Source organism: Labrus mixtus, chromosome 7 (genome assembly GCF_963584025.1).
Source record: "Labrus mixtus chromosome 7, fLabMix1.1, whole genome shotgun sequence".
In the NCBI taxonomy this organism is placed as follows: Eukaryota; Metazoa; Chordata; class Actinopteri; order Labriformes; family Labridae; genus Labrus; species Labrus mixtus.
Window position 1 is genome coordinate 24,569,587 of NC_083618.1, and position 20,000 is coordinate 24,589,586.

Genomic DNA, 20,000 nt, shown 5'->3' on the forward strand with positions numbered 1-20,000 from the left:
CAGACTCACCATCAGAGACAGTTTCATCGCCTCCACTAGCTCTAAAGCTAACTGAGCACAAACAGGAACATGTATTCCAGGATGCAGCTGCTCCTCCTCTCTTCAGGTTGTTTAAACTGTGAGTACTGCTGGATATTAAAGCTAATGCCATTCAGGAGACGATCAATAGGAGCGGTGTTAAAGTGGAGAAGGGGCCCATAAAGACTCTCTGCACCTGATTTATTATTGATTAAGGAGCCTGATGATCATTACAACACTCATTAAGGATGCAAACAGTAACTGATTACTTCTCCTCAAAGAGATCAGTTGTTTCCAGCAACGGGGACGACAAACACCGTGCCTTATTTCTTTGTCTCACATGATCACACCTCATAGTTTAGGTAGTGTATACAACTGTCACCGCTGGAACGTCAACAATGACACCGCCTGTCATTGACTCTTTACACAGCGGCCTCTACCATCAGTGTGTGAATGTGTATGAATGGATGAGTTAATACTGATGGACTCTTTACGCAGCGGCCTCTACCATCAGTGTGTGAATGTGTATGAATGGATGAGTTAATACTGATGGACTCTTTACGCAGCGGCCTCTACCATCAGTGTGTGAATGCGTATGAATGGATGAGTTAATACTGATGGACTCTTTACTCAGCGGCCTCTACCATCAGTGTGTGAATGTGTATGAATGGAGGAGTTAATACTGATGGACTCTTTACGCAGCAGAGTAAGTCACTACTTAACGTCTCTTCCTTACTTCCTCTGTCGATCAGAGAAGCACACACTAACTTCTCTTAAAATCCTCTAGTCAATGCAAACTGCTCAGGTGAGAGTAAGCAGCTCCATGCGTTCAAAACGACGTCCATGTTCTGCACAAAGTCAAACCTCTGCTGCAGGTTTCAGAGCTCTCTGAGCGTTCCTTCAATTCTAGGCGGCAGCTTAAATCTGACCAGTGTCGTGCTACAGGAGCCTCCGCTCATGCATGTAAAGGGTTAAATGTCTCCCACAGTCTGAAGTCAAGCTGCATATCTGTTATTGTGTTAAAAAAGTCAAAGCGAACATGCTAAACTATCTCAGAACTGAAGCTTAAATATGTTTTATTTAGTATCAAAGCTGCTGTGAGGAGAAAGAGTTTTATAAATGACCTACTTTATAAATGTGTGTGTGTGTGTGTTTGTCACCAACCTGCTGCTTGTCCTTCTTGTGTATTTTCATCTTCTATCCCTTCACTGCATCTGTTGGCACAAAGGACATCATACGCATTACTTCCAGGGACGCACACTAAACAAACATCAGATCACAGCATCCAACAGAGACACTGAGAGGCGGTCTGTGAGGCGGTCTGAGAGGCGGTCTGTGAGGCGGCCTGTGAGGCGGTCTGAGAGGCGGTCTGAGAGGCGGTCTGAGAGGCGGTCTGAGAGGCAGAGGCTGAGAGGAGGTCAATATTAAAAAAATCTAAATGTATTCTGGAAAACTGAAAACCACAAAAAACTTGAAGTCCCAGCGAGGAAGACGATTGTTTTGATCGCACACAGCTTTTACATCATTCTCTACGGATGTGAAAGTTAGGCTGGGTCAGCACTTCCAACATGGCGGCTGCTGCCGATGAGCCTCCGGCGCCCCCTGGAGGAACAGATGACTGACGTCACTCAGGCTTCCTTTGTTAATATTTACAGGCTAAGTCTGTGGCAAAATCAACTGGCGGCACGATTCAGGAAGTTCAAACTCACATGACACTACACACCTGCAACTCTCCAAGCTGGCTCGCAAATATATTTGAACGAGTGTTCTTGTCATCGGGTAATAATTAAAAATACACAAGTCAGTCCTTTTGGATTGTTAACGGGCTGTTGGTGTTCGGGGTTGAAGATTTTCTTAAAGTGACAGTAACACTAATACACATTCAGTGTTTTTTTAAAACCCGACAAACACGGCATGGCCTCTAAACTCTGACATCATCAGTCCAGCTGTCAGGAAATCCTTCAGTACAGACAAGTCAAGATCCAGGACTGAAATCAGTCAAACTGTGACCTGATGACGAGTCATTAGACGAGGTTAAAAGATCAGTCAACGTGTGAGTGGTGCGTGAGCAGCCTCTGTTGGCTGAACTACACGCCGCAGAAACACGACAGCACAGAGTCGAGTGTGTTTTTGATTATAAATGAAAAGGACGTTCCAGTGTTTGGGATCCAGAGAGAGTCAGTACCTGCACTCTGACTTTTCCACCAAAGAGGACCTGGTTCTGGTGCTACTCACAACGCCATGTTTACATGAGATTAGTGCGATGGCAGACGTAGCTAAACTAGCGTTGGTGCTAACGATGCTAACTGGACTTTTCACATGCTCACACATACACACACAGTTACTCTCCCACTATGTTGACGAGCAGAGACACCTGATTGGACGGCGGAGGACACTGCTGCTTCAAACGACACTCCCACCACACAAACCCCGCCCCCAACGTCTGCAGGGTTTTGACAAAACCCGGGTCAGACTTCGAGTTGATGGGTTAACTTAGAGCATGGAATGGTGAGAGATGTTGGCATGTCAATGACATCGTTGTTGACTTGGCGAGCTCCATCACAGCGTTTGTGCGTTTTCATGTGGACGAAGATATTTTTTGAGAACTTGAGGCGTGTGTGGAGGGGGTTATTTTTTTTTAACCTCTGTTTGTGGACCAGGCCTCAAAGAGAGAGAGAGGGAGAACTAAGTTTAGAATTCATGTGAGATTGGTGCAGACCGACACTTCCCTCGTGTGGAGAGAGACGAACGACAAAAGGAACAAAACTAACCTGAACACACAGTTTGAATTAAAGCGAGTAAACGTCTCCTCACCTCGGGGCTTTTAGAAATCAGACTCTAACCTCCGCAGGATTCATTTATTCACACACTTCAAACCCTTTTCTTGCAGCGAGAGAATGTCCTCCCTCTCTCTCTCTCTCCCTCTCTCTCTGCAGCACTGAGGATTTAAAAACAGGTCAGACGGTGGGACAGTAACCTGTTCCACGAGACCTCCTCGGAGCGCTACCCTCTCTGCCTCAGAGTGAAATACCTCTACAGATATTCACAGCGCTGCTCCACGCTGCACCGTATATATACCGCCTAGCGAGCACGCTGAACTGGACCTTGACTTGACGTTTGTGTTCATAGAAAGAAACAGAACTTATTTCTCTTCTGGTTTTCAACCTGAGTGTCTACTGACCCACAAAATGTGAAATAAACCCATCCAGTCCTTTTGTTTGTGGTCTGCACAAGTCTTACAACACAGAGAAAAATGCTCCGTTTTAACTGTACTCTCCTTGTGATGTCACAGTGGGATTCTGGTAAAAAAAAAAAATCCCCTCCCCTCCCCTGGTATCTCCACCCATGGACTCCACCCCCAGACTAGAGCTAAGCTTTTGCACAGGTCGGCCATTTTTATTCTCACTACAGAAGAGTGATGTCTACTGGGAAAACTCAGGGGGGGGGGCTCATTTCATTTAAAGAGACACACACACCAAAACGGAGCGTTCTGAGAGCTGGTTTATACAGGGTCACAAACCTCCTCTGGTGCTTGATTCATGTTCTATGTTGACCAAAGCACAGCACAGATGTTTCATTTAGACCACAGGGGACTGTTTGAAAAGGTGGAGAAGGGGGGAGAATATGTCCTCTTTAATGTTGCTAAGTGCTCATGATGGATTAACGCTGGGTCTTTGTAATATAGCGATGACTGAGGTCTTTTACCTGCTCCTTGAAAAGTGACTCGGGATACAGATAAAGATTGATTGATGGTATCAGACTTCTTATAACTTCCAGATGAGATGTGACGGACAGACGAGGTTACTGGGGAGTATACTGGTATGTCCTCACTCTTCACACTCCCAAGAAAGCCAGCAGCAGCAGTCACATACAGAGTTAAAGCAGCAGCTTCATTTTCTTCAGAGGGGAGTACGTCGCCTGATTAAAAAAGTTTTATCACCTGAGCTCAGGAGACAAAGCAACAAAGCAACAAACAAAAAGGTTCATCACTCCTACGCTGCTGCTGAAGTTCTCAGATTGAACATATTTCAACAGTATTTACAAGCCACCTGTCAGTCAATCTCAACTGAATATAACCTGAAATATCACATTCACACACTAAGGCCATGTTCACACTTGACTTCTTTTTTCAGAAAAAAGCGCTGCTTTCACGCACAAAAAAGAACAAGCGGGACGGGAAGTCAGACACCGATACAACATTAAAACATCCGGTTTATTTTCAGAATAACACCCTCTGTTTTGACGGTTCAGAAAAACCACCGTTTGTGTGTTTATTTATGTGTTTATAAGGTTTTTATTGAGTTTTATACCACGAACATCGTATTATCTCGTGCTGTCGCGAGTGAATCTGTTAAATTACCGCGGGAAACTCCTTTGTCTCCGTACTCCAGCTGTGCTCTCCGTGCTGCAGACTGAGAACACAGCCGGTGGGTGTTGACGGATGAGGGTGCACGGACCCGTAACAGACCGGAGCGGACACGCAATGCACACATATCTGGTGGAAGTTTGCCGTTGTTGGGCACAGGTAACTAGGGACGTAGGTTACTACTCGTCCTGATTGGTCAGCTGTCAGAAAGGCGCTTGACGTCACCCAGCGCTTTTCTGAAAAGTTGAAATAATTCAACTGAAAAAGGCATCGGGCGCAGCGCTTTTTGAAAAGGCGTCCGCTTTTTAAAAAGGCGTCATCCTTTTTCATTTTTCCACAGGCTCGTATGTAAAAAAGGCGCTGGCAGTTGAAAAAAGAAGTCAAGTGTGAACACGGCCTAAGGGTGGTTTGTTAGGAGTGAGAGGTGAAGGGTCGAGCAGACTTCAGCAGCTGAGATTTAAAAGCTGTGACGTACGGTTTGATCCAATCAGGAAGCAGCGATTCCAGTTACACTGATCAATCAGATTGACACACACACTGAAACACACACACTCACAGCAGGGGAGGAGACATTAACATGACACCGGGTCAGAACATTACAACACCACATAAAGCTGTGTTTTCATTCTTTCAGTCACGGCTACACACCTGCTGCTCCCCCCCACCCGACCACCGATCTGAAGCTGCGCCCCATTCAGAACAGGTGATATGAAAAGCTTCCCTGTACTTCAGGTCGGGATCAGGTGCTCTCTGAACACGGTGTACCTGACATTCAGCTGAATCTCTCTCTGCTGCTCAACACCTGGATGAGAAAACGGAGTCAGCGTCCAGCAGACACAGACCGGCTCTGCACCCATTGGTGGGGTTTGTAGACAGACTAGGGACACAAATTAGCGCTAGAGGAAAACTGTGGGGTGGATTTTCCAGAATATGGGACCGTTAAAGTTAAAATAATTAATGCAGCATCATGGAGCCACTGTTTGGTTCGGTGTAAAATAAGATAAAGAGGGCAGGAAGGCAGATAAGCCTCCTTTACAGCCACTTGGTAAAATCTCTGTTTAATTACAGATTATTGACGTGATTAGTGATAAGAGGAGCAATCAACAACCAATCAGAAGCCTTCAGATAACCTCCCATAAAGAGCAGTACAATAATGCATACACTCTCAAAGCACTCACAGATCCAACTTATTACCGCTCATTTCACTCAAAGCTGTTCCCTGAGGGGGGCGGGGGGGACGGGGACGGGGACGGGGACGGGGGGACGGGGGGACGGGGACTGAGCCTGTGTGACGCGTCAGCTCCGTCATGTGGAGGACATGTAAAAAATTCAGGGCAAAACAGCATCACGCCCTCGTCACTCCATCTCCTGTTACCATGGCGACGCTCAAAGACGAAATCTGTCAATGAAGTAATCCGTCTCTGCTTTTCCTTTTTACAAAAAGGTCTACAGAGACAGAGCTTTTTGTTAAATGATGAAGTGACCTTACTCTATGATCAGACATTAAGGAAACATGCTATGTTGAAGTGCTGGCTTCTCTGACAACAATGCAGCAGCCAGTATGTCCTCCTTCTAACTTTAGATTCTGGTCCTGAATGCTCTGGATTTGTTTGGACCAGAGAAGGTAGGCGGTTTTAAGGCGACCCCCACACGGCTGTTTTGGACGCCCCTCGGTTTGCCAGATATGAGAGCAGTTATCAAGTCAAACCAACAGGTGTTGCAGCGATGGAAGCGGGCAAGAGAACTGGTTCAGATAGAAGTGATTGTACCCGACCTAAAAAGCCTCTGCATGTTTCTAATAAGCGCCACAAGCAGAAACGTGCTCAAACTAGGATCAATATTGGAGATGCGTTTGAAAAATGGAGAGAGGTTAGAACGCAGAAAGGTTTACAGACCGATGCAGAGCTGACTAAACACTGAAGCTTCAGAGTCCACCACATGGCGACCTGAGTGAGCATGGACTCTAGAGAGGAGGGGGCGGGGGGAGACAGCTCTCTACAATGTTTAGAATTTAGACTGCAGTACCCATTTTAAACACTAGGGGTCAGAGTTACATATTGCTCCTTTAAGTAATTTGCATATTCTTGTTGTTAAAGTTTATTTTCCTACAGGCGGTAACGTTGCAGTTGGAGCGTCTTTACCATACACGTCGGGAGGATTCTGAAATCAGTCGTAGATTTGATTTGCTTTGATTGCTGTAAAGTGAAACGTAATGAGCATGAAGTCTCCAGAAAACAACTGAGACGTGAAGATTAATTTACTTCATTAAATAGAAGAGAAGAGACGAGGAGGAGGAGGACTACAAACACTCAGATCACATGACACCTTTAATCATCACATGACGTCCCTGCAGATTTAATCTCAGCAGGTGAAACCTCAAAAAACAAACCACAAAGTCCCTGCATGTCCTGACAGGAAACACACTAACACACATGTGTAGCGTTAAAGTCCCGATGTGTGACAGAGAGGTGAATAAGAAGAGCTCCTTTAAAAGAACTCCTCCACTTTTAATTTAAGTGAAATAGACAGCGTGGAGGATTTGACAAGCTTTATGCCAACCTGTTTTATCCTCACACACCTGTCTGCCATGAAGCAGGACCCCAACGTCTGCTGCTCGCTCCGTTAACAGCTTAAATACACACACACATATATATATACACACACACACACACACATATATATACACACACACATACACACATATATACACACACACACATATACATATATATACACACACACACATATATATACACACACATACATACATATACACACACATATACATATAGAAGAAGAAGAATTTATACTTTATTGATCCCGCGAGGGGAAATTCGTTTTTACACTCTGTCTAGTAAACATGCTACACAAACATGAACTGAAATACACACACGCACAAACAGGATCCTGTGGACATGCACTAATGGAGAGGTCTCAGAGTGAGGGGGCTGCCCTACGGCGGGCGCTCCTGGGCTTGTGTGGGGGGGGGGGGGGTTGGGTGCCTTGCTCAGGGGCACCTCGGCAGTGCTCAGGAGGTGGCCTGGCACCTCTCCAGCTACCAGACCAATTTCCGGACTTGGTCCGTGCCGGGACTTGAACCGGCGACCTTCCGATTCCCAACCCAAGTCCCTACAGACTGAGCTACTGCCGCCCACATATATATACATACACATACATATACATACATATATATATATACACATATATACACACACACACATATATATACATACACACACACATATATATATACACACACACACACACATATATATACACACACACATACATATACACACACACATATGTACACACACATATATATACACACACACACACATATATATACACACACACATACATATACACACACACATATATATACACACACACATACATATACACACACACATATATATACACACACACATACATATACACACACACATATATATACACACACATACTGTCATAAAACGTCTGATATGAATCACATGGGAGCATAAAAAACAGATTCAGGTCACTTTGACCTGCAGTGTGAACACAGTGTCATGGCGGATCGTGGAGGTTAAAATCCCTCTTAACACGCCTCACACCTCAGGAACATCATCTTTGGAACCGTCAGATCATCGGGCCTTTGCTGACTTTGATCAGAAGCGGGGGAATCTGGGCCTGAAGTCGGCCCGATTAACTTGTAGTGTGTACCCCTGCTTTAGAGTCTAATAAACATTAGAATCTATCCATCCCTCCATTTTCTTCCTCTTATCTGAGGTCGGGTTTCTAGGAAGCAGGTGAAGCAAGTCCACCCAGACCTCCCTCTCCTCAGAAAAGTTTCCCAGCTCCTCCTGGGGGATCTCGAGGTGTTCCCAGGCCAGATGGGATATACAATCCCTCATGTGAGCTCTGGGTCTACCAGGGGGTCTCCTCCCAGTTGGGCGTGCAAAGAAAGGCGTCCAGAAGGATCCCGATCAGAGTCCTGAACCTCCTCAACTTCTTCCTCTCGATGTGAAGGAGTAGCGGCTCTACTCCGAGCTCCTCCTGAATGTCTAAGCTCCGCCTCCTGAATGTCTGAGCTCCTCCCCCTCTCTCTAAGGCTGAGTCCAGACACCCTCCAGAGGAAACTTATTTCAGACGCTTGTATCCCCGATCTTATTCTGTCAGTCACGACCCAAAGCTCATGACCACAGGTGAGGGTTAGAATAAAGATTGACTGACTGACTCAGCTTCCTCTCTAGAACGCCCACGTTACAGCTGACACTGAGCCAACCGCCTGTCGATCTCACGGTCCATCTTACCCTCACTGTGAGTCAGTGACTAAAACCCCGAGATCCTTTAACTCAATGCATTCCACTTGATTAAGGAAGTCATAAATTTAGTGATGAAAGACAAATATGTCATCATATGGGTGCACTATGGGTTCTTTTCTGTTGAATTGTATTTAATTATTTTTAGTATTTTGCATTTGTTCTGTTCTTGCTGTTGTTTATGTTCTTCTGTGTTTGGTTTAGTTTGCTTTGTTCTTGTTTTTGCTGTTTGTCAAAGCACTTTGTAAACCTTTGTTTTTAAAAGGTGCTATATAAATAAAGTTATTATTATTAATATTAATATCATCAACGCCCCCTGTAGTCTGAACTTCAGGAACTGAGAATTTAAAAAAGCAATAACAGAAAAGACTACATTGAGTAAATATTACCGTCCTCTTTTGTCTCCTCTCTTAATATCCTCTGTGCCTCCAGTTTTACCTTTGAGCTCATTACTCTAACAAACACCGTGCAGGATTTATCTCCATCACCTGAGGAGGTGTTTGTGCAGCAGACAGAAATCCCTCTGTCTGTCTCTGAGGAGAGTCGTCCTCTTTTCTTTGACCTTATTCCCTTTTTTTCTAAAACATCAACCTCGCAGAAACCAAACGTCTGAGAATCACCAGGAGACGACTCACAGGAGGGACGACACCGAGCAGCCGGCTGTGCTAAACCAAATACAACCTTGTTTTTCCCAAACCTGTGTGTGTGTATGTGTGTGTGTGTGTGCATGCACAAAGAGGAGAGCGTGTCTTTTAAATGGAACACAGCCCAACGTCCTCGACGCTCCCACGAGGGAACAAACAAAGAGCGGGCAGAGTGGTCTGTTTTACACCGCGCTCAGGCTCTGCTGTCTCATATTAATGAGATTAATCACTAATAATCCGCACACGCTCCGACCTCTGCAGCCGCTCTGGTGACACACTTCTCCGCCTGCAGAGCCTCCAGCTGACCCCTAGCGCTCACATCCCGGGTACTGCAGTCTAAATTCTCGACATTGTAGAGAGCTGCCCCCCTCCCCCCCCCTCTCTAGAGTCGATGCTCACGCAGGTCACCATGTTGCGGACACTGAAGCTTCAGTGTTTAGCCAGCTCTGCATCGTAAACCTTTCTGCGTTCTAACCTCTCTCCATTTTTCAAAAGCATCTACAATATTGATCCTAGTTTGAGCACGTTTCTGCTCGTGGAGCTTATTAGAAACATGCAGAGGCTTTTTAGGTCGGGTACAATCACTTCTATCTGAACCAGTTCTCTTGCCCGCTTCCATCTCTGCAACACCTGTTGGTTTGACTTGATAACTGCTCTCATACCTGGCAAACCAAGGGGCGTCCAAAACGGCCGTGTGGGGGGTGCCTTAAAACCGCCTACCTTCTCTGGTCCAAACAAATCCAGAGCATTCAGGACCAGAATCTAAAGTTAGAAGGAGGACATACTGGCTGCTGCATTGTTGTCAGAGAAACCAGCACTTCAACATAGCATGTTTCCTTAATGTCTGATCATATAGTAAGCTCACTTTATCATTTCACTTCAACATAGCATGTTTCCTAGTATTTTTATTACAGTGTACAGACATAGTAGCATTTGATTTGGAGGTGTGTTAAGCCAAATCATTTTTTTAAAAGGAGGGCGTAAACATGTGTAGAAGCCGTGGCCCTGTAGGCCGGCAGGTGGGTTTGGGTCCGACCTGATGGTGCTTTCCCTCATGTCATTCCCTCTCTCTCTCTCGTCCTGGTGTCTGCCTCTATCCACTGTTCCGTCTCTTAATGGAGGCATAAAGAGCCCAAATAAACACGGATTTCTTGTTTGCCAGGCTACTTTTGTTTGTGCAGAGTTTGATCAATCCTGCTTTTCTCTGCAACAGGTGGGTCTTTGAATGCATCGCCTGTGTGATGCTATTACCTGAAGATGCAGCGTTAAAGTTTTAAAATGACAAATTAACTCTGTGATCACGAAAAGGTGATAAGATATATGGAGATAGTTAACTTTGAACTTTAACTGTTCAAAACTGGGAACTAAACACACTAAAACCAGCAGAGGGAACGCAACACCAGCAGCTTCAATATCAGAGATCCTGAATGTATCATCAGAAACACAATGCTCCAGATCACTTTCACCTTTTTTTTCTCTCTTAGGGTGCATGCACACCTGACATGTTTGGTCCGTTTGACACAAACTCTGGTCTCTTTAGTTTGTTGGGTTTGGGTTGGTGTGAACGCCCAAACGGAGTCTGGTGCGGTCCAAAGAACTGAACTCTGGTCCGCTTAAAGAGAGGGGTCACGGTTCGCTTCCAAGTGCACCAAACAAGGGAAGTGAACCAAACAGCAGTGCATTGTGGGTTTAATTTGGCCATTTGTAAACAATGTTAAATAGGTTTGCCGAGCGTGGCTAACGTTAGCTTTGCTAGCAACACCAGCCTTCAGTCCACATGTCTGTGCTTAGTGTGGTGACACATCGCTCCAGTTTCACCTGACACAGCAGACATATAACTTATAGATGAAAATACTGTCAAACTGCTCCACGCTACAGGATGTCTTTCTTCCACTGTCTCCTTGTTTACCTAGAGGTCAGAGGTCAGCATTAGACCGGATGACAGAAGCCACTGACCGGAGCTACAGCCCCGACTAGTGGCAGGAGGCTACGGTACACAACAACCGAGTCCAACTGACTTCATGTGTGAAAGCGACCTCATGCTTCTTCTACTGCTTCAAACGAGTGAAAGAAACTTTTCTGCAGTAAGAGAAGCACGCACGCACACACACACACACACACACACACACACCGGAGCCTACAGACAGACAGACACACACACACACACACCGGAGCCTACAGACAGACAGACACACAGACACACACACACCAGAGCCTGCAGACAGACAGACACACACACACACACACGCACACACACACCAGAGCCTACAGACAGACAGACACACAGACACACACACACACCAGAGCCTGCAGACAGACAGACAGACAGACAGACAGACAGACAGACAGACACACACACACACACACACACACGCACACACGCACACACGCACACGCACACACACACGCACACACACACCAGAGCCTGCAGACACACGAGGCGTGCACACAAACACAACAGAGCCGCGGCGCTTCATCCTCTGAGTGTGTTTAACCACCGGGGCACCACGCCACCTGCCGATCAAACGCTGCAACAGTTTGGTCAAAAGATTCAAACCAGCAACCTTTTTTTTTCCTGCTCCTCACAAAACAAAAACAACTTACAAACGTCTCTGGGGGAATATTTCCAGACGAAACAAAAACCTCCTGATATTCTGACGGCACAGTTTGAACCCCAACAGCCCGACGCTCGCCTCCATCACCTGCGGGACGCAAAGCACCGCACCCCCTTCAACAGTCACGCTGCCATGAGGACTGAAACAGGAAGTCTCAGTTTTACACAGAACTCTGCTCCTGCTAAACCTCGACCCTTCTTAACCTCCAGGTATCAAGCTGCATAGATTTAAATTTAATCAAACACATTTTGCAGTTTTGGGGATTGGGTGATGAAGAGAGGGAGGGAAGGTGCAGCAATAAGAAGGAGTTGACATGAAGCAAAGGGGTCCGGGTGGGATTCAAACCCATGCTGCGGCTTTGAGGGTTCAGCCTCCCAGGTGGACGACCAGGTGAGCGCTGAAGCTCGAGAGAAAGACTTCGAGCTAAGATTTCCTTTTCTGTGTGCTGCCTTTGTTTACGGTGTAACCTGAGAAGTTAGAATCGAGGTAGAGTTTGAAGTTGACTTCTTAACGCTGGTTAGTCTGAGCTCGCCGCCGCCCATCAGCGCTGTTCGCTGCCACTCTAGGTAATGCTCGTATTTCAGCAGACGTCGCGGCCCACCTATGGAGTGTGCCAGCAGGACCACTCCACTCCGTTTAAAATACGGCTCCTCCTTGCACAGTGTCCGATCGGGAAATAAACGATCAGAAAATAAAACATGCAGTAAAAAGTAACGGAGCAGTGTGGCTCATACAGCGGCCTTTTGTTAACAGACTGTTGTCATGGAGACAGGACGGACTTGCAGCACTTTTCTTCTCGCTTTGTGTAAGCGCTCTCAAGCACACAGCCAGCGCTATTCTGCCCGGAAAAAACGGCAGGTGGACACGGGGCCTCAGGCACCTTTGTTTGTTTTAAAGAGACAAGACAGTCTGGACTAAAATGAAAGAGTGTCGAGGGTCGGAGTCGAACCCGGGTCCCAGCTTTGAGGACTACAGCGTCTGCACATGGGAGACGTGAAATGACCGCTGTGCTGTCCAGCGCCCGGGGGCAACTTCCTGTTTTTAATGTGCAAGACAACGGCCTGGGTGTTTCCTGCTGTTAGGATGATATTCACCGTCATGGGGGGCTGATGCCGATCCCAGGTGTCATTGGGTGAGAGGCGGGGTTACACCATGGACTGTTCACCAGCCAATCACAGGGCTGACATATAGAGACAGACAACCAGCCACACTCACATTCACACCTACAGACAATTTAGAGTCAGCAGTTAACCTAACGAGCATGTCTTTGTACTGTGGGAGGAAGCACACAGAGAGACTCCTGTCAGACGGGGATTCAGACCAGGAACCTCCTCGCTAACCACTGCAGCATCGTGCAGCCCAAGCTCAGATCTATGAACTCTGAGACAATTTAAAAACCTTGGACTCGTCTTTTTCTGGTTTTATCTTTTTCTTAGCCGAGATCTAGAAATGAGACGATTCAAAGACTGAACCTTCAATAGTTCGCTGTAGTCTGACTTTTCCTGTAGCTAAGATCTTGGAATGACACATCTGTAAGAAATATATATCCAGTTTCACATTCCGAGACTTAAACAACACCTTAGCGTAAATCCTACTTTGCCGTGTGAATCGTTTGATTTCATCAAAGTAATGCTGATTCTTTTAAACGCACAGTGTGTAAATTCCACCATCAGGGGTCGCTCAATCAAAACAATAACAAAAGAAGATGACATTGTGGCCGGCGGGGAATCATGGGAGTGATTCTCTCAGTAACTCCGCCCCCCAACCTCGATGAAAAAACGACCTCAGAGTTAACCGTAGTGAAGTTGATCGGGTGAAACCAACCTGAGGAAGAGAATATGTTTACAGACGAGCTAATGTATCTGATAGGGGTGTAACGGTACACAAAAATTTCGGTTCGGTACGGTTCCAAGTTTTGAAGCTTCGGTTCGGTACATTTTCGGTACAGTAAAGGGACCTGATGCAACACTTTTTTTTTCTTTATTAGGAACATTTAGAGTTTCCCTTTTACACATTGGGCTAAGTGCAGCTTCGACAGTTCAGACTTGTACACCTGCTCAGGTTACTTTTAAATAACATTTTGAATTAAACATTGTAAAAAAAAAAGTAATAATAAACTTATGCTGCATCCTTCAACCAAAAGAGTCTCCAATAAATAAAAGATATGAATGAAATAAAGTATTTTAGGATGAAATTAAGTAATTAATATAGCCTATATGTACAAATATTTATTTTAATTACAGTGAAAACTTTTAGTTTATTCAGCCAACAGTTTTTTGAATGCGCTTTGAGCACATAATAAACCTAATCACATCTGGGACAGTTTAGTTTCATCGCAGAACTATTAATATTTCCCTCTGTCGATATAAGAACTTCAATGGCATTTGTTATGGCTTTGGCCCGTTTAGAATTATTAGCAAAAGGCTGTCGGTTTTTTCCTAGTTGCAGTGATGTTCACGTTCGCGTGGTGCCTTTTCAAGTGCTTTAATAAGTTGGACGTGTTGACTGCGACGTACCCGATGTCCGCTGAACTACGACGGCACACTACTCTCGTCTTGTCAACGTCTCTTTGTCCATTATTGTGGGAATGGGGAGGGAGGGTGTTCATCCTGTCATGCTGCAGGTTATTCTCCCACACAGACGCGTCTCCCCTTTCATCGCTGAAAATGAAAACTTAAGAGTAAGTCCGTAAAAAGAACTCCATCCCGGTTATATGCAACTGTCCAAACCGACAGGGCTCGAGGAACTAGTAATCTGCACAGTTTATGGTTGAACTTTTTAACAAGTTACTAACTAAAAGCTGTGTCCCATACCAGCGGCCGCAGCCTTCCTCCACCCTGAGGTGTGCTGCCGCTTTGCGGTCCGTGTGGGAACACAGATTAAAGCACTTTTGTTCCGCGCGTACTTGGATCGGTCCATCCGAGTACGTGTACCTTTACACCCCTAGTATCCGAGTATAATTTACATGACGTTTTTAATCTCAGCAGCTCATTCGGCGACGGGACGGCAGCTTTCAGCAGCAGCAGCTCACGCTTCCTTGTGCATCCAGTGTTTCCACGGCAACGATACACAAGGCGCCGGCCATGACAAGACCCATCCCGTTACATCTCTAGAATTACAGATTTCTCTGGATTTGATAACTGTTGGAAATATTTGAGGTGATGTAATTACTCAACAAAAATATAAAAAACAGGTTGAGTGCACTATTAATTTATTTAGATATTTTAAACGTGGAATCAAAAGGTATCTGACTTCTCGATAACACTTAAATCCATGTGTTGTGTATGTGGCTCCTCTGCTGCTGTAACTCAATAAACACACATTAAAAACACTTATTTATTCATGTTTTTTATCCATTTACACTCCTGACTATTTACCTGTAAAGGTTTTTAATGTTTATGTGAACATTTAAAGCATGTCTCCATTCAGTCAGAGCACAGTGCCTGTTGTTCTTCAGCTCCAGGCTCTCTTGCCTTTGTCTGCTGCCCAGAGGTGTGACACCTGGCCCGGGTCATGACTCACCGCATGTCCGCACGCGCAACATACCTGGCTGCTGCAGCTACAATACTCTGCACGGGCTAACAGGCTAACCACCTAGCTCCGTACACCTCTGTGGGGGTTTGCACTGCTAGCAGACGCAGAGGCTAACTCACTGCTAGCTTGAACGCTGCAAGGATTGCCACAAGTTGGGGGAGCTAGCTGGGAGGAAAAAGGGAGAAGTTTCCGGAGAGGAAGAAAGGGATGACGAGCACAAACACACACACACACACGCCGGCAAAGAGAGGAGACACTATGTCCTTTTTCATGTTAGCACCCGATGCTAGCGAGTTAGCATGCTCCGCTAGCCGTGTAATGTCACTGCATCGCTGTTGTAAATACATTATAACAGCCCTCTCTCCTTACACGTGTGGACAGCCGCTAAAACTCCTTCCAGGGGACACCGCTCCTCAGAAAAACCCTCCCCGGCGGACAGCTCACCTGCTCCGGACGCCGGACACGCGCTCTCACCGGCGACACATCCCCCCGGTCAGCCCGAAAAACACTGGCGCTTTTTATTTCCAAGGACACAAAATCGCCATGACAGTTTAGAAAAATGCATAAAAAATTAGCAGGCAGGGGAGGGAGGGGAGAGAGGAGAGAGAGAGAGAGAGAGAGAGAGAGAGAGGGATGGGGAGGTGAGGAAGAGGAGGGAGGGCAGGGCTGTGCGTGAACGAGTCAGCTCTATGAACCGGTTCTTTGACAAGAGTAATGGGGTATTTCTCATGTCTACAATTCACTTAGCAGACGCTTTTATCCAAAGCGACGTGCATCAGAGAGTAAGTACAACACAAGCAAGGATCTAGAAAAAAGGGAACAATGTCAGTAAGAGCAAACGATCAGCTTTGAGTCCGATTGGACACACAGGTGCTGACAGGAAGTGACCAGAGGCAAAGCACAACATTGATGTCAGTTCTTATCGAGTATAGAAACCATTTTATAAGTCGTCGTTATCAAACAAAAACAATCGTCACAACCATCATCATCATCAATAATATCGAGACCATCATCATTAAGTTAGTAGGTATTCATGAAAGAGCTGGGTCTTAAAGGTGCAGAGGGACTCTGCAGATCGAATGGAGTTTGGAAGTTCATTCCACCACCGGGAGGCGACAGAGAAGAGTCTAGTCAGCGTCTTAGGACCCTGTTGTGAAGGTTGGATCAGACGTTGTGTGGAGGTTATTAATACAGCCAGGGGTGTTTTCTAGACTTTTCTAACTGGGGTGGCGGGAAGTTTGTGTGCACGAAAATAAATACATTTTTTACAACCTTTCTATCCCCACTAATGATATGCAAGTAGCACAATTTAGCAACATATATATCTTCTTAGCTTGATTCTTTAGGGACTCAAACACACAACGTTGCAATTCAAAGTACTGGAACTCTTGAACGCTGTCTTTTATTGGCAATTTAAGTCCATTAGACAAGTTCGACAGCGTGCACAAATTTTTCTACTGTTCATTTATCCGACGATTTTATCCAAAGTGACGAACATCAGAGAGTAAGAACAACACAAGCGAGGATCTAGAGAGGAGGAAACAACGTCAGGTAAACGAACAGCTTTAAAGGAAGAACTTTTCGATCCAGCAGATGTCGCCCTTGAGCACCAGGATGAAACCAAAACAACTCGCGCTGCATTGTTGTGTTAGCATGTAACCAGTATGTTATTCTTCTTTTCTCTAGTCCCTCAATTAAACAACTTTTATACGCGAGAGAATGAGCCGGCCGGCCGTCCTGGCGATGTAAACAAAGTGAAGGTAGGACTCGGAAAACTCGGAAAGCATCACAGACAGTGGGACTCAGATGTTGCACTCATATGTTGACAGTCATGACTCACGTCTCGGAAAGTATCACAGACATTACCTTGGAAATTTAATGGAAAGTGAAGTATTTATTTACAAATGAAAGTACTCCTCTAACAAGCAAAGACCTCGATCAGATCCAGAATCAGTGGTGAGCAGACTGGGGGATAGAGAAAGGTGTTATCATTTCGCCCACCTTGAGAACAATCCTCTGAAAACGGGGTCAGTTTTCATCTTTAAAATAGCTCCCAGTTCAGACGACGTTTTAATGCACACAGCTCGGCAAAAGTGACTATAGACGCTGTAGTATTCACATGGGCGGTTCTAGGCAGGGGCCAACACGGGCCAGTGCCCCTGTAACACTGAGCTTGGTCCCCCCTGTGGCCACCCCTCCAAAAGGAAGACCACATACAAAGTAACTCAACAACCAGACTCACAATCTAGAATTAAATTCTGTTACTGAAACAAATATAAATCATGGTATTTGATCTTTTGGTATTTAATGACGTGCGCTATTATTTGGCATAAAATATATATTATTTTTTAAAGCGATCATCTTTGTCTATTTTTCAACTGGGTTTAATGTTCCCCTCTGACAAAACAACTGGCCCCAGTTTGACCCCCTCAGTAAAAGTGGTCTAGAACCGCCACTGAGTAGTCATGCCAGGCCAGTAGTTGGCGGTGTGATTTTAAAATGAAACAACACACAGGTGTGCACATACTCTTCATTCTCCAGAGCGGCGAGGTGTAAACATAAAGAAATGACTAACACACGACTGTTTGTGTGGACGGACAATGAGGTGGGGTTGTAACTCAAAGTGATCCAAGTCGTGCATATCTATTGGTTGGTAACATAATGCACATATATGCTTAACCCAGAACTTCCACCAGATGGGCTACGTGTGCATTGCGCGTTCGCTCCGCTGATGCCACTATGGCGCCTTATCTGCCATGGACAGATCTCTGTAACAGAGCTCCTGTTTTCCTTTCGCTTCTCAACTCAACAGTGACGTGTCGGTTCGTGTGGACGCCATGTTCCTCATGTATGATAAAATAACAGTTGTACAACGGTAATGTCGATGTGTAGTTTGTACTAAACGACGAGCATTGTGGAAACCTCTGACACGTTTGGTTAGGCACTTACTGTCTCCTATGCCCCACAAAACCCTGTTAACCACGAGGCATGGACCCATACCGTGTAACCAGACCCTTCTAACCACTGTTAAAACGTGTTTCTGTTTCATAATGTCTCATGTCATCGGGGGCCGTTATGGTGGCTACTGTAGCATTATCAGACTTTACTCTGCTGACAGAGGCTAAAGGGAACCACTTTGTTTGGACACCAGTAGAGTCATAACACCGGCTCCTCCACACAGAAAAGATCCGGTTCTAAAACCCCACTCGTTCGTGGAAGGCCCATCACGAACACACACACCTCCTCCCTGCACACAAAGACGAGCCGCATCCAAAAGTTAAAGCTCTTCTTACCTAAAATGGCCACTGCAGCAGCCAAACACACACTCAGCTCTTTATTCTGCTCAAGTTTAGCGGCGGCAGCGGCGGCGGTGTGTCCGCTGCAGCCAGCCTAACATTACCAGCAGCGCCTCACTCCCAGACACCCTGCCATTGGCTGCAGCCTGGCGCAGCTGGCCCTGTGCATGTTTCCATTGGCCCTGCAGCTGTCAAGCAAAGCAACCCGAGCGAGCCTGTCCCGGGTTTGTCTGAGAGCGATCGCGGCAGCCCCCAGGCAGCACCATTGTGTATTGTGTGCGGGTTTTTCCCCTCTTCCTGCCTGCTGGTCGTATTGATGTGAGGCTCCCTGCCTGCTCTTTTAAGGTGGAGGTACGGGGGGGAGGGGGGGGGTTGTTGTTCTTCTTCTTACCGCAGACTTGCAGGAGGATCCTCGTCTTTGCGGGGGGAGCGTCCCTCCGCACCGCCCGGCTGCTCCTGCTGTCATTGAAGGAGAGAAAAAACACCGTCAGCCCCCTTCGATGCAACAAAACTGTGGGTTTACATTTCTCCTCCACTCGCTGCATCCACCAATCATGTCGCTCTGTACTCCTCCATCATTACCGGGTCTGCGGGGCGGAAGAAAAGACATGAGACATTCCACGTCTTGTGCCGATCAGGTTGTGTTTCCCGGATGTGCAGCCTGTTTTGCTGGACTTCAGATCAGCTGTTTGTGGGCTGCAGTGTGTCCGTGCGATCCGGATTAATAGGTGTACTCTCGTGTTTCAGGGTCTTTCGGGCTGAAGTCTGGAGGCTCACAGCTCGCCTCCTCCTCCTATAGCTTCACCTGAACTCTGTGCTCTCCTCTCAGCACGAGCCTCCTCTCACCTTCTCCTGGTGTTAGTGAACAGTTAGACCTGCTAAAGCCACGATCAGATGATTTCAAACAAACACATAAAGCATCAGATTTCATCAAACTGAGCACACGCTGACACTTTTATTACACACATGAAAGATACAAACACGAGAAGAGAGGATGCAGATATGAGAGAAACACTCATGAACACAGTGTGTGTATAACTATGTAATGGAGCATATTTTTTATATTTTCATTAATTTACTTAATTTGGACACTAGATGGTGATGAAAGGTCACGGGGTTAATTGGTGAGGCGGTATAGTCAGGTGTTTAGAGGTCAAGCAGGAAAATCTGATTGGCCCCCCCAAAAAATCAGAAACTGTGATTGGCTGTTTGCCCTCTCAGAG

At 46.0% G+C, this 20,000-nt stretch overlaps 1 protein-coding gene across 4 annotated transcripts in view; it reads right to left on the bottom strand.

Annotated features, from left to right (window-relative positions):
* The window catches only part of chd6 (chromodomain helicase DNA binding protein 6), a 73,813-nt gene extending 54,456 nt beyond the window's left edge, over positions 1-19,357 (bottom strand). For 2 of the 4 annotated variants that reach the window (XM_061041732.1, XM_061041728.1), the window contains exons 1-2: positions 15,926-16,109; positions 1,183-1,232 (exon numbers count right to left, since the gene is read on the bottom strand). In XM_061041732.1, coding sequence (XP_060897715.1) covers positions 1,183-1,212 — 30 coding nt within the window. In that variant the 5' untranslated portion in view covers positions 1,213-1,232; positions 15,926-16,109. Of the gene's footprint in view, positions 1-1,182; positions 1,233-15,850; positions 16,110-19,168 lie in introns of those variants that run through there. The other 2 variants (XM_061041729.1, XM_061041730.1) reach the window with 2 other exon arrangements.
* Between the last annotated feature and the right edge of the window lie 643 nt (positions 19,358-20,000).